A 13,761-nucleotide genomic window follows, 5' to 3' on the forward strand; every position below is an offset into this window, starting at 1 on the left:
ATCTGAAAATTCAACCAAATGCAATTGAATTTCAGATCTGAATTTTTGAGAAGAAGTGAATTTTGTTCCTTTGGTATGGTTGGGGATTCACTCTTGCAGCATTTCAGGCGCCTTCGGGTTGGAGAATTATGAAGCATAGCACATGTATTTATAGCTGGAAAGGGCTGAGTGCATGAGTTTACTCGTGTGCATGGCAAATGGATTTTTCATTGCATGGGCTTGTGTGATCATGTGGAAGGCCCAATGAAGACTGAAATAACCTGCTGAGTTCATGTGAATTGCAAATGGACGTGTACAAGAAGTATAAACAGCTCATGCATGGCAATTTGAATTGAATTTCACAAAATGCACTTAATCTTCATGCCTTCGAAAATGGTGCTTCCAAACTCCAAATGCCACCTTATGAGTAATGGTTAGAGAGCTTTTTGCATAAGGAACAAATGATATGTTGATCAAAATTTCAATTGGGCCTTGAAAATTAGTGAATTTTGAGTTTAAAGTGTAGGGTGCAAAACACGCCTAAGTGAAGTTTTCCAAATTTGGCCAATATTCAAGCCCTTCTGTCTCAATGATGCAAGCTCCAAATGATACAACCTTCAACATCAAAGTTGTATATCTTTTCAAGACAATCAATTTGGACTTAAATTTTGCATCATTTGGATTTTTAGTGAAGAAGTTATGGGCACTTGAAGTTGGACTTTTTTCCATTTCGATGCATTTGGCCCAAAGTGACCTATAATGTTTTGCATTATCACATGTATTTCTTTTGAGATTTTGAAATTTTTCTCAACATAACATTTTAATTGGACACAATAAGCTTTCCAATGAATTTGGTTCCATCTCAAAATCATAAAAAATGAGTGAGTTATGTCCTTGAGAAGTTGACCCAAAATTAGGGTTTCAGTCAAAATGACCTATAATGTCTTGGGATGGATGATGATCTTCCAAGCTTCAAATCCAATTTTGATGAACATTAAAGTTGTTCATATTGTCCTTAAGAACATTTTTTCTCTTGGGATCATCTCCATTTGACCAAAAAATAAAAAATTAGGTCTCAGTGCATTTCAAAATAGTCAGATGAATTGACTGATCAATTTCTCAAGTCAAAAACTCATATCTTGATGAATTGATGATTGAGGGAACTCAAATAAGTTCAAATATGCATATAATAGTGGATTAAAGAACTTCCCTTGATTGTATTTGACCATGGGCTGAGGTTGCTTCATGAGCAAGGCATTGTTGATGATCAGATGAATTAGGGTTTCCTTGGGAAACAAACCTCAAATCCCTTGACTTGCTTTGATCAAAATGATGAATTGAGATACTAGGGAGGCATATTTGATGAATGAGAGCTTTGGGAACCATTTCCATGTTTTCTTTCATCTCCTCTTGACCTTTTCATTGCACAAAGGATCTCCTAGAAGCCTTTAGACTTTGTGATTGCTCAAGCTGCAAATAAGAAATGTTAGTGACATATTTTTGTGCTTTTGGTTAGTAAATAAAAAATGAGAAAAGCAATGATATACAATTCAAGCATGCTTGGTGATCTCAAACCACTCACAAGAGGCCCCACCCAAGGGCAAAGGGAACCAAGATGCTTATGATCCTTGAGGCTTTGCAAATGCAATGTTATGATGCCATGAGGGATCTTAAGGTCAAAATTGGGGTCTTACAGTTAGTACAATCATCACATGAGTAAATATCATCGAAACCCGATAAAGTTGGAAAATTAGTTGAAAACAAATTAGAATAAACTTCATCAACAACTTCAGAAACCAACTCTATTTGAAAAACAGAATGCTCTTCCTCGTCAATCTTCTTATTTTTCAGGACTCTTTCTGGGAAAAGGATTGATGATACATACTTTTTTCAACCTCAACATCAATAGAAGGATCAGGTTTATTTTCAAGTGTTACACTAACAATGTTTTTATTTTTTTCTGGGGCTGTTTCTGTAACCTTTCCAGATCTCAACGAAATCGCACTCACATTAGCATTAGAATCCTTTGGATTGACAACTATTTGGGCTGGAAGCTGGTTCGACCCTTGGGCTTGCATGTTATTTATTTGAGTAGCAAATTGTCCCATTTGCGTTTGTAAAGTCTGAATACTAGAATCTGTTCGCTGCTGAAATTAGAGACTGTTTACAACCATTTGCTTGACAAGTTCCTCTAGTGAAAGTTCAGAAGGTAAATAGGTGGTTACCTGTGGAGGGTTATATGGTGGTGGTGGTGGAATGGGTAACATCAATTGTTTCACTAAAGAGGTAAGTTCATCAATTCTGGTTTCTAGAGCTTTGTTGGAAGAAGAAACCTGAATCTCATTCACACCTTTTGCTTGGACCAAAAAATTATCTCTTGTTGTGAACTGTTGGAAGTTAAGTGACATCTTCTCAATCAAGGATTTGGCAGCAGCTGGAGTCTTATCAATACACAAATCATTATAATCAACATCAGGGGCAACAAGTTCTCTCAGAGTTCTTTGGTCATCCATGTTAAACTCAATAGAAAAGAAAAAAAAATCAACAAACAATGAGAACACAACTAATTCAACAATATAGCAACAAATAGGAAAATACCGACAATGTCCCTATTAAGAACAAACAATTGAAATACGAAAAAAAAAAACGATTAAAATAAAATACAAAAAATACAAAAAATACAAAAACACGAAAATTAATCTAATTACGTCAATTAAGAATTTTGAGAATTTTTTCAGATTTTTTTAAAACTACCAAAACAGAAAATAAATCATAAAAAATAGAAAAATAAGGAATTTCGGTTTTTTAGGGCGGCATCCATTATTTATTTTATAAATAGAGGTTTTTGATTACTGATTTTTTTCTAATGAATCGACAAAAAATCGGAATAATCTAAGACAATTTGTTTAAAAACATTTTTTTTTTACGATTTGGACTCTAAAACGCGAGTAGGACGAAACTGCGAGGAAACTAGGACCCATACGCTTAGACACTAAACCTATGACTCTAAAAACGATTAAAAGAAACAAGAATCCCCGGCAACGGCGCCAATTTGATCCGCTGTCGCACGCGGATCAAAACGAGTAGTTTTTCAAAAATGTAGTTTAACGACAAATTGACTCAAATATCGTTCTCAAGGATTCTTGTTTAATTAATCTACCGATAGAACAAAAAGGGGGGGGGGGAGGGGGGGTTGGTTGGTTTAGATTCGAAAAAGTGATTTTTAATAGTGATTATAAAATAAGCTGACACGAACCAACCTACTACATCATCTTCCGACTTATCATTGATTCTTATAAAATTCCAAATCTCTAACGGGTCTGCTCCTATTCAATTACAATTACCATTAACAAGCGTAAAGGAAATTATGCGAGTAATATTCCCAAATTCCGAATTAAGCAAACGGATTAAAAACTATTGCGAATTAAGCAGACACAATTTGATCGTTCGTGATAAAATAAAAGTTATGTTAACACGAAATTGATTCGGGATCATCATTCATCAATCGAATTTAAGGATTATATCCTATAGCAACAATTAGATTAAGCAAATAATTGGAATTATAAGAAGAATTCAAAGGAAACAAATTGTAATTAATAAAAACCTCAAAGCGGATTCTGAATTACAGCAGGTTGATTCAAAAGGGATTAATTCTCCATAGTCATCCTGCTAGCTCTCAAAAAATCGTACATGAACAGAAAGACGTAACCCTATTTTTGGCTGCCTAACCTAGGTAAAAACACCCAAATCCGTTTCACAACTCAACCGGGTCAAATGTACGATCCGGGCCCAATACAACTAACCCAAACAAAATATAAAAATAATGCAGCAGCTTCAACGAAATTTCTGGCCTGCTACAGTCTGATTCAGCTCTCGACTTCTGAACAAAAGTTGTAGATCTTTTTCTTAGCTTTCCATCGACTGGTAGCACGTCTCAATCCGATACTCCTAGCTCAAAATATGATTTTTCTCGCGAAAGCTGCTAATACTGAAAATTAAATAAGTGCAAAAATAACATAAATTATAAAAACACATTAAAACATAAAAATAATCAAAGCAAACCGAAGAAATGCTTAAGTACAAACATGAAAGAACGTGCATCCAAAATGCACTGATCACTCGATAATATTCAAAATTGTATAAATATGTCAATGTTTCTAGATGTGAAATATGTATGTTTGTTTACAAAGATGGTTTCAGAAGCCTTAATATTGGAATTTTATTCTACACTATGAGATTTTGATTTTCTTGGTGGATGATCATAACATATTTTAAATAAAGCCACTAAGATCCATACTATTAAAAATTGTCCATTACTAGTCTAGGGCACCTTGAAGACCTATTAAAAAATGATTGCAAACTATTCTTCTCATCATCTTACTTGTAGTTCGAGATAGCAACCTAAATTTATGTTCATTGTAATTATAACTAAACTGCCCATACCAACCCTCTAAAAGCCCAATTATTTCTTCATTTACAAACTATTCTTAAATTTACACCCCTATTTTTGAGTATATAAGTCTTGTTAGTGTTGAATAAATCTTCTTTTTCTTAAAAAAAAAACCAATATATGTGTGAAGAACACGCAGGGCTTAGAAGAGTGGGATCGTAAAATAAGTTGATACATAAATACGAGGTACAGCTTAGGAAGGGTATTGGTTACTTGGAGAACTAAAGAGGCAAAGGTGGCCCTCTTCCCGTACTCTTGGATTGGACTTTTCTGGAAAGTTTTTCCTTTTACTACCATTATTCTCATTTCCTTTTCCCATCCCAAAATTACCCAAAACTCAATGGGACCCTCTTTTCTCATGTTTCCATATTCCCCAAAATACCCTCCTCAACCACCCTTAATTACTTTCCTCTTTTGACCCTCACCCCACATGGTAAAACGTAGTCACAATCCTAAAAAGATAAAAACGCTTAGAGACGTAAATAAAAAGAGTGGCTTTGTGTGTAATCATAGAATGATTTAAAAAAAGCTACTAATTTTTAAGTGATTATTATATAATAATCTTTTAGAATTCGTTGCACTGTCTATTTCTATTACCGGGTAATTAATAGAAAGAGAAAGAAACACAAACACATATCTACAAGCAAGATGCTTTTCGATTTTGTTAACGTGGGAAAGTTGTCTAAGAAAGAGATGGTTGTTTGTTTCCAAATATTTTTCCAAACTTATATATTTATCTCTCTGACTCTCTTACTAATAAATAGAAACAAAAACATTATAAGAATGCAGTAAAAAACAAACAAGTGAATTGAGTGAATGAATGAAATATTAAATAAAAAGGACATTTGATGAGAATGAAAATTATGATAGGATGAGTCATTGAAATTGAATTCTCACAAGTGGTTAGAGAGAGAAAGAGAGAGAGAGAGAAAGTGAATGGTGTTAAGGTGAAGTTGAGAGAGATGCTTTCGGCTAACATTGCTCAAACTGGCCTCGTCTATGCTGTATTGGGCAGCTGAACAAAACAAAGATCTTTATTACATCTTTTACTACATTTTTGCAACACCTACCTCTTTTTTTCTCTTCACTGGTCCTAGGTTTGATTTTTTCTTCTCTTAATTCCCATCATCACACTCAACCTCTTTCATCTTTCAAACCAACCAAAATTTTTATTTATTTTCTGAAAATAACAAACTAAACAAACCAAGTTTTAGTTTTTTCTTCTCTTCATGAAACTGCCAAAATAAAATATTTATAGTTTTAATTCTCTGAAAGAATGTGGGATCTTAATGGTTCGCCGTCTAAGAGAAAAGACCAAGAGTCTGAAGGATGTTCTTCTCCCAAAACATCATTAGACGGAGATGAAGATAAAGCAAAAAGGGTCGGTGTTGGGGGATCTGTTTCAAATTCTAGCTCTTCTGCTATCGTAATCGAAGAAGATTCAGAAGAAGATAACAACAACAACAACAGAAGCATGGTAAAGAAAAAAAACAGCAAGATATTTGGTTTCTCTGTGACACAAGAACAAGAGCAAGAACAAGAAGAAGAAGAATCTTTAGACAGTGAAAATTTTCCTGTGACGAGAAATTTCTTTCCCATGGATCAAGAAGCTGAAAACATGGTTGTAGCATCTAGTGGCGGAAATGGAACATCTTCTTGTTCTTCTACTTTTCCTCGTGCTCATTGGGTAGGTGTGAAATTTTGTCAATCAGAAACACTTGGAAGTGGAAAATCAATGGAAGTTTCATCATCTTCGCAACCTATGAAGAAGAGTCGTAGAGGACCAAGGTCAAGAAGTTCACAGTATAGAGGAGTTACTTTTTACAGAAGAACAGGTCGATGGGAATCTCATATATGGTAATATAATTATTATTTCTCGTTTCATTTTCATTCCATAAAAACATATAAACCTTAAAAAAAATTTATTTTTTTTTCTTTCAATAATTGCAGGGATTGTGGAAAACAAGTGTATCTGGGTATGTGCAAATATTTTTTTTAGAGTAATTATTATTTTGGTTGAAACAATTTTTCTTATTTTGTTGTTGGATATATAATAGATATGATAGATTCAGTAGAGACAAGATAGAAATATTTTTGGTGACTGAATAGATTGTTTTGTTTGGATAAATTTGTATAGGTGGATTTGACACAGCACATGCAGCTGCTCGGTTAGTTAAATATTAAAATTTATTTATATTTAAATTTATATTTTATATTTAATTTAACTTTTTTTTAATATCTTGAAGTTAATCAAATATGAAATTTTCATTTTTAGTGCATATGATAGAGCAGCTATTAAGTTTAGAGGAGTTGAAGCAGACATAAACTTCAACATAGAAGATTATGAAGAAGACTTGAAGCAGGTGATCATGATAATAAAATTTTGATCTTATAGTATAATTTTTTTTTTGTTGAAATTGAATTGATTTTGAGTTAATGTTGCATGTTAATAGATGAGTAATTTGACAAAGGAAGAGTTCGTACATGTACTTCGTCGACAAAGCACTGGTTTTCCTCGAGGAAGTTCTAAATATAGAGGTGTTACATTGCACAAATGTGGAAGATGGGAAGCTAGAATGGGTCAATTTTTAGGAAAAAAGTATGTTTTATTTTTATTATTATTATTTTTTATTTGTTTTTTCTTGCATTATATATGATTAATTTATTTTTATTCTCATTCACTAGATATGTTTATCTGGGCTTGTTTGACACAGAGGTTGAAGCTGCAAGGTACTAAGTTGACAATTTTTTTCAATGAAATGGATACAATTTTAGGGTTTTAATATAATGTTAGTTGTTTCTTGTACAATTATAATTTTTTTTACTATAGGGCTTATGACAAAGCAGCTATAAAATGCAATGGAAAAGAGGCTGTAACTAATTTTGAACCAAGCATCTATGATAGTGAGCTTAATACTGGTATTATTTGTATTTATGGACTCAAATTATAGAATTTTTTTTTATTAATTTTTATATTAATATTAAGGTGTATAATAACTATATATATATATATATATATATATATGCAGCAGAACCAGCAAGTAGTGGAAGTGATCACAATTTGGATTTAAGTTTGGGAAATTCAAGTTCAAAGCACATGAATAACACTCAATCATTTGGGAATAACACATCAAATGTTGCAAATCATGATCAATCTAATTGGCAGAATGGGGGGAACATAAACAAGCCTAAGGTTTAATAAAACAATTGATCTATTTATTTATTTATTTATTTCTGATTTGTTCAATTTTCTAATATTTTTTAACCTTTTTTCTTGTTGATTTTTTATTCAGCTTGTGAATATTTTACCAAAACCATATAATAGACCAAACAACATGGAACCATATGGAAGAGATTTACATGGAGAGAATGAAGCACTGAGAATGCTAAGTCAAACTCATCTTCAATCTTCGTCGCCAAACGGTATTCATCGATACGGTCCCTTTCGAGATCAACCACAAGTGCTTCACAGTTTTGCACATACTAATCATCAACCACCAAATTTTCATGTAAGTATTCTACCCTACTTTCTACAAGTTCATTTTCAATATTGATTTCTAGTTAAAAGTGCTTATTTTATGTCTGTAAATTTTTTCCGCGTAATGTAGTTTCCTAGCAGCAGCTACGGAGGCCGAGTTGGAAGCGATCTATCGTTATCAACAAACAATCATCAGCAACAACAACAACAATGGCAACCAGGATCACATTATTTATCATCTGCTGCTGCAGCATCATCAGGATTCCCACCTCAAATAAGAACACCCTCTTCACAAACTTGGCTGCACAAAAATGGCTTCCACACACTCATGAGACCCTCTTGATTCACTCTCTTCACCCTAGTAATACTCAATTTACATCCAAATAATCATATTTTCAACACCTCGTATCAGTGTCTCTGACACGATACCGACATACGTAATTACATTGAAATTATTGCAGATGTCGACGTGTCAGTATTATGAGAAAAAAAAATATTAATTGGGAAGTCTTATTGGTCTTAGTTTGGAAGAGTCAAACTAAGAAAAGAGACGAAATCTATAACTAGATATTCTGGTTTCTGACTATATTTTTCTGTGTTGTTATATAACTCTGATTTCTAGCTTTTCTGTGTTATTGGTATTTATTTATGACTCAACTATTTATTTTTTCTTAATTTAGGAATTTATTGCTATCACACACACAACATGGTTGTCAATTTGTTCCTTATTTTCTTTAGATTGGGATTGGTCTTGAAAACTTTGGCTAATAAAAGAAAAGATGCTATATAGCTTTTCCTTACGAGTCTTGTTCATTTTTAGGTTGGACAAAAAAACTCTACCTAAAGTTTAATCATGATAAATATAATAATAATAATAAATAAAAAAGGATGAAGTTCTATGTGAAGAGGTGGAGGGAGAGAAAAAAGAGAGATACAAAATGGGTTTATTTTGTGGTGTGTTGGGAAATATGATGAGATGGTGATGAGTAGTCTCAATCAACGGTGTCCTTTGAATCAGTTCTCTAGACCAAAAGCAGTCAGACAAAGCCATTATGATGAGAGGGACCTATCATTCTATCGTCTAAAGCTTCAAAAGGACACTGATAAATTGAGTGAGTGAAAGAAAAAGAAACACACCAAAAGGGTATAATTGTGAAGGGAGTTTTAGGCTCTTTAACTCACTATGTCAGAGTTTATTTAACTTGTACTATCAGAAAACAGAAGCGCAGGGTACGTTATTACAGTGTTAATTACTATAACCAGAAACAGGTTTTGAAATTTATTTCTCATCTCGAGTAAACTTAAGATTGAAATGTTCAAGGACTCTTAACACTCAAGTGAAAGGAGATTTAAGAGAGTATAGATTTTGTTAGAACAAGCAACCATAAAGTTGGTAAAATAATAGTAGAGTAATTTTGGATGAGGAGATTGAAAGAGGTGAATTGAGAGAGAATTGAGAGTGAGAATGAATACTTGCATTAATCAGGGTGAGAGTGAATCATAAACATTTATATACATGTTACACAATGATTAGAATGCAATTTGACCAAGTACAATAACAACAAAAAATACAAGAATTCGGCTTTATAACCGATTACACCAAAACGTGTAATTGATTACATCTGACACTGAAAATAAAATAAATTGATTTAGCTTCAGTGGTAATCAATTACACCATTTCTGATAATCGGTTACATCTTCGAAAACTTTAGACTTCTGCTACTGTAAAGCATATAAGTATTAGTTGTAATTGGTTACAACACTTGAATTGCTTCACAAACTTCAACACACCACCTTAATTCAAGTGTTGCAAGTCCACCATGCTCATGCTCATCTTCAACCTCTTGAATACATCATTTGTGACTCTATTAGTCAGCAAATCAGTAACTCGGTCCTCACTCCTACAATATCCCAATTATAACCTCCCTTCGCTAACAAGTTCCCTTAAATAATGGAACCTCATCTCAATGTGATTTCTCCTTCCATGTGCAATTGGGTTCTTAGTAAGATTAATCGCGAAAATGTTGTCAACTAAGAGTGTGACAACCCCACCCTCACTGTTGTCTAGCTCCTCCAATAGATTCATAATGAAGTGACAATGTACTCGGTTTCACAAGATGAAAGTGCAACTACTGGTTCCTTCTTCGAACACCAAGAGATTGGTGTCGTATCGAACATAAAGATGTATCCAGCTGTAGACTTTAGATCATTTTTATCTCCACACCAGTTAGAATTGTTAAAATCGAGAAAATTGCATTTTTTGTCCGTATCCGCTGCAGGAAAGAGAATTTCATAGCCAACAGAACCTTTGACATATCGTAGGATTCTCTTGACTGCTGCCATATGAGACACCTTCGATCTCTCCATGAATCTACTTACAATATCGACACTAAATGCTAAGTTTGGTCGTGTATTGCACAAGTAACGCAAAGATCCAATCAACCTCCTATATTGAGTTGGATCAACATCTTCCTCATCCACATTCTTAGACAATTGCAACATTTGTTCAGTTGGAGAAATGGCAGCATTGCAATGCTTCATTTCACACTTTTTCAATATCTCAAGAGCATATCTCCTTTGATCCATGAGCAGTTCCAATTTTGACTTGTGGAACTCAATGTCAAGAAAATAAGTCATGAGACCAAGGTCCTTCATCTCAAATTCATCCATAAGTTCACTCTTGAACTTTGAAATACACTCACCATTGCTATCTGTGATCAATAAATCATCCACATATAGACAAAGAATGATTACTCTTTCACTAGCATCCATCTTTACGTAAACTTCATTCTCCGATACACATTTCTTGAAGTCAATGTCCCTTAGGAAACCATCAATTCTTCTATTCCAAGTTGTTGGAGCTTGCTTCAAACCATATAGCGCTTTCTTCAACTTGTAGAATTTCAGCTCTTGGACTTTCACAACAAAACCAGGTGGCTTTCCTACATATACCTACTCTTCAAGTGGTTCATTCAAAAACGCAAATTTGACAATTATTTGGTAAATAGGCCAATTATGTTTATTTGCGATAACAACAACAACCCTAATGGTTTTAATCCTAGCAACCGGTGCAAATACCTCCTCAAAGGCTATACCTTATCTTTTCAAAAATCCCTTAGCCACTAATAGAGTATTATGCTTGATTATCTCACCCTTAGAATTTGCCTTCACTTTGAACACCCATTTCACACCAATTGACATCTTACCTTTGGGTAGATCAACTATCTCCCAAGTACTGTTTTTTTTTCATTGGATTATAGCTCCTCTTTCATAGCACAAATCCACTTTGGATCACTTAAAGTCTCTTCTGCATTAACGGGTTCAGATTCGGCCATAAGTGCAAAATGAACGAAATCACCATTATTATTAACGTCATTATCACAAAATAGCTCACAATCTTGGAGTCTCTGACGCAAACCCCTTTGCCTTGATGACCTCTTCAAATTTACTTCATTTAGGGTTTCGACGACATGTTGTTCTGTCCTTCCTGCTTCCTCATAACCTCAAATTTTAAACTTGTAATCGGTTATAGACTGCTGGTAACCGGTTACACCCTACTGCGTCTGCTTTAATTCATCGATTATAACATCCTGACTAATCATGATCCTCGTGTTAACAATATCAAACAGTTTGTAACCATCGGTAGAGTGATATCCCACAAGTATCATCACCTCTCCCTTATCATCCAACTTCTTTCTAAGTTGATCTGGAACATGTCGGTATGCAATGGAACAAAAAAATTTCAAGTGGTTTAGACTTGGCTTGAACCCCAACCATGCTCCCTCCGGTGTTACATTTTCCCACTTCTTTGTAGGGCACCTATTCAAAAAATAGGCAATTGTGGATATCGCTTCTCCCCATAGCTCCTTCGACAAGTTTTCCCCCTTCAACATACTTCTTACCATATTCATAATTGATCGATTCTTCCTTTCGGCCACACTATTTTGTTGTGGTGTATAAGGTGGTACTACCTCATGTGTAATCTTTTCTTGATCACAAAACCTCCCAAAGTCATTTGAGATATAGTCGCCTCCACCGTCCGTTTTGAGCACTTTGAGCTTGTGACCACTTTGCCTCTCCACCATGGACTTAAACTTCTTGAACACTTCAAATACCTCATCCTTTCTCTTGATTAGGTATGTCTTTGTCTTTCTACTATAATCGTCAATAAAAGTGACAAAATATTTATTGCCACCAATGGAATCTACTTGCATCGGTCCGCACACATCAGAATACACCACCTCAAGGTGATTCTTGGTTCTCCGATCTGCATCCTTGCTGAATTTTCTCTTATGTTGCTTAGCTTGCACACATTCTTCACAAATCTCAGTTGTTATACTGATTGATGGCAGCCCCGTAACCATACCTCCTTTGCAAATCTTTGAGATCTCTAAAATTGAGATGCCCAAGGAGATAGTGCCACATCCACTATTCTCTACTTACTGTAGTAGCAAGACATCTATGCTCCATAACCTTCAACTCAACCTTGAAGGTTCTATTGGTAGCCATATGCACTTTAAGGACCAAAACTTCCTTTGCATCCAAAATGCATAACCCCTTGTTTTCCATATGATTCTTGTAACCATTCTCAAGCAATTGGCCAATGCTTAGAAGGTTACATTTGATTCCCAGAATATACAAGACATCTTTGATCAAGGAACGCCCACTATCCCTTCTCAATGATCGAAACATCACCAATACTATCGGCTATTAGAATGGTGTCATCTGCAAACTTTACTTTGTTCTTCATGGCATGATTAATTTTGACAAACCAATCCTTTCTTCCCATTATATGACTTGAACAAACCGAGTATAAATACCACTCCTCACTGCATTGAACTCTTTTCATACTCATCATGGAATCTTCCTCTTCATGCAATCGGTCATCCGTATCAATCAACCGGCTGCAGCCTAATTTTTCTGCATTCTTTGAGCTACTGCAGTTGCTGTCCCGCGGCTGTTTACTGCTATAATTCGCTTCAATGGTTATGACCAAGAGTGTATTCTCTTCACAAACCTCTTGTCTTGCAGGAAGAAGAAGAGCGGTCCAAAATGCAACGAAAATTAAAATAATTCTCCTTTAGTGATCCTTACGAATGAGCATGATCAGTGATAGAATCGTTACCTCTTGTGGCGATTGAAACCTTTGATGCAGATCTATAGAGAGATCACGAACGTTGAATGGTGACAACGCATCTACTCAGTCCACACGAACGGATTCCTTCAATCTCAGTGCTAGCTGCTATGAATGAAGGCTGAGAGAGAGAGAGAGAGAGGGAGAGAGAGAGAGAGAGAGAAACGAAATTGCAACTGCACAATTGCTTCTGCACAAGGGTTCTATTTATAGAACCATTTGTGTGGGATGCAAGCTAAAAATCCCACTTAAGTGTATGTGGCCCATATCTTATAATATGCCAAAATCACATAAGCGCGTGGTACCTTACCATATTTTGTATTCTACTTAAGTACACCGTACCTTATGATGTTCTACAATTCACTTAAGTGCACCGTACCTTATGGTTTTCCTTAGTTACACTATCTCTCATCAATCCGTCCTTTTGTGTGTGACCCTGTAGGTTTTCGCGACATTGACAATTATATTAAATCACGTATTTAACATAATAAACAGTAAGCGGTATCTAGCAACACATCACTGCTACCCAAGACACGAAAATGTCATGTGATCTGACAAATCCTTTTGTGATAATACTTATGTGTACAATTACCCTTTTGCCCCTATGTCTATATTGAACACAAGGCATAAACCGTGTCATCCTTGTCCAGTTCAATATTGGGCCCATAGACATTTATCCTATTGTGTAGGATGGGCAAATTCCATCTAGGTCACTCATGT

At 34.8% G+C, this 13,761-nt stretch overlaps 1 protein-coding gene across 2 annotated transcripts; it reads left to right on the top strand.

The window, feature by feature from the left end:
- Window positions 1-5,285: 5,285 nt before the first annotated feature.
- Window positions 5,286-8,582, top strand: LOC127074430 (floral homeotic protein APETALA 2). Of its 2 annotated transcripts, none has more exons than XM_051015746.1 (10): window positions 5,286-6,286; window positions 6,380-6,405; window positions 6,567-6,597; window positions 6,705-6,792; window positions 6,883-7,028; window positions 7,115-7,159; window positions 7,260-7,348; window positions 7,459-7,622; window positions 7,723-7,938; window positions 8,038-8,582. In XM_051015746.1, the coding sequence occupies exons 1-10, from the start codon at window positions 5,706-5,708 to the stop codon at window positions 8,248-8,250; spliced, it is 1,599 nt and encodes a 532-aa protein (XP_050871703.1). In that variant the 5' UTR covers window positions 5,286-5,705; the 3' UTR covers window positions 8,251-8,582. The 2 variants fall into 2 exon arrangements, with proteins under 2 accessions (XP_050871703.1, XP_050871704.1); XM_051015747.1 differs by having other exon boundaries at window positions 7,462-7,622.
- The last annotated feature ends 5,179 nt before the right edge of the window (window positions 8,583-13,761 follow it).

Source organism: Lathyrus oleraceus, chromosome 4 (assembly GCF_024323335.1).
Source record: "Lathyrus oleraceus cultivar Zhongwan6 chromosome 4, CAAS_Psat_ZW6_1.0, whole genome shotgun sequence".
In the NCBI taxonomy this organism is placed as follows: Eukaryota; Viridiplantae; Streptophyta; class Magnoliopsida; order Fabales; family Fabaceae; genus Lathyrus; species Lathyrus oleraceus.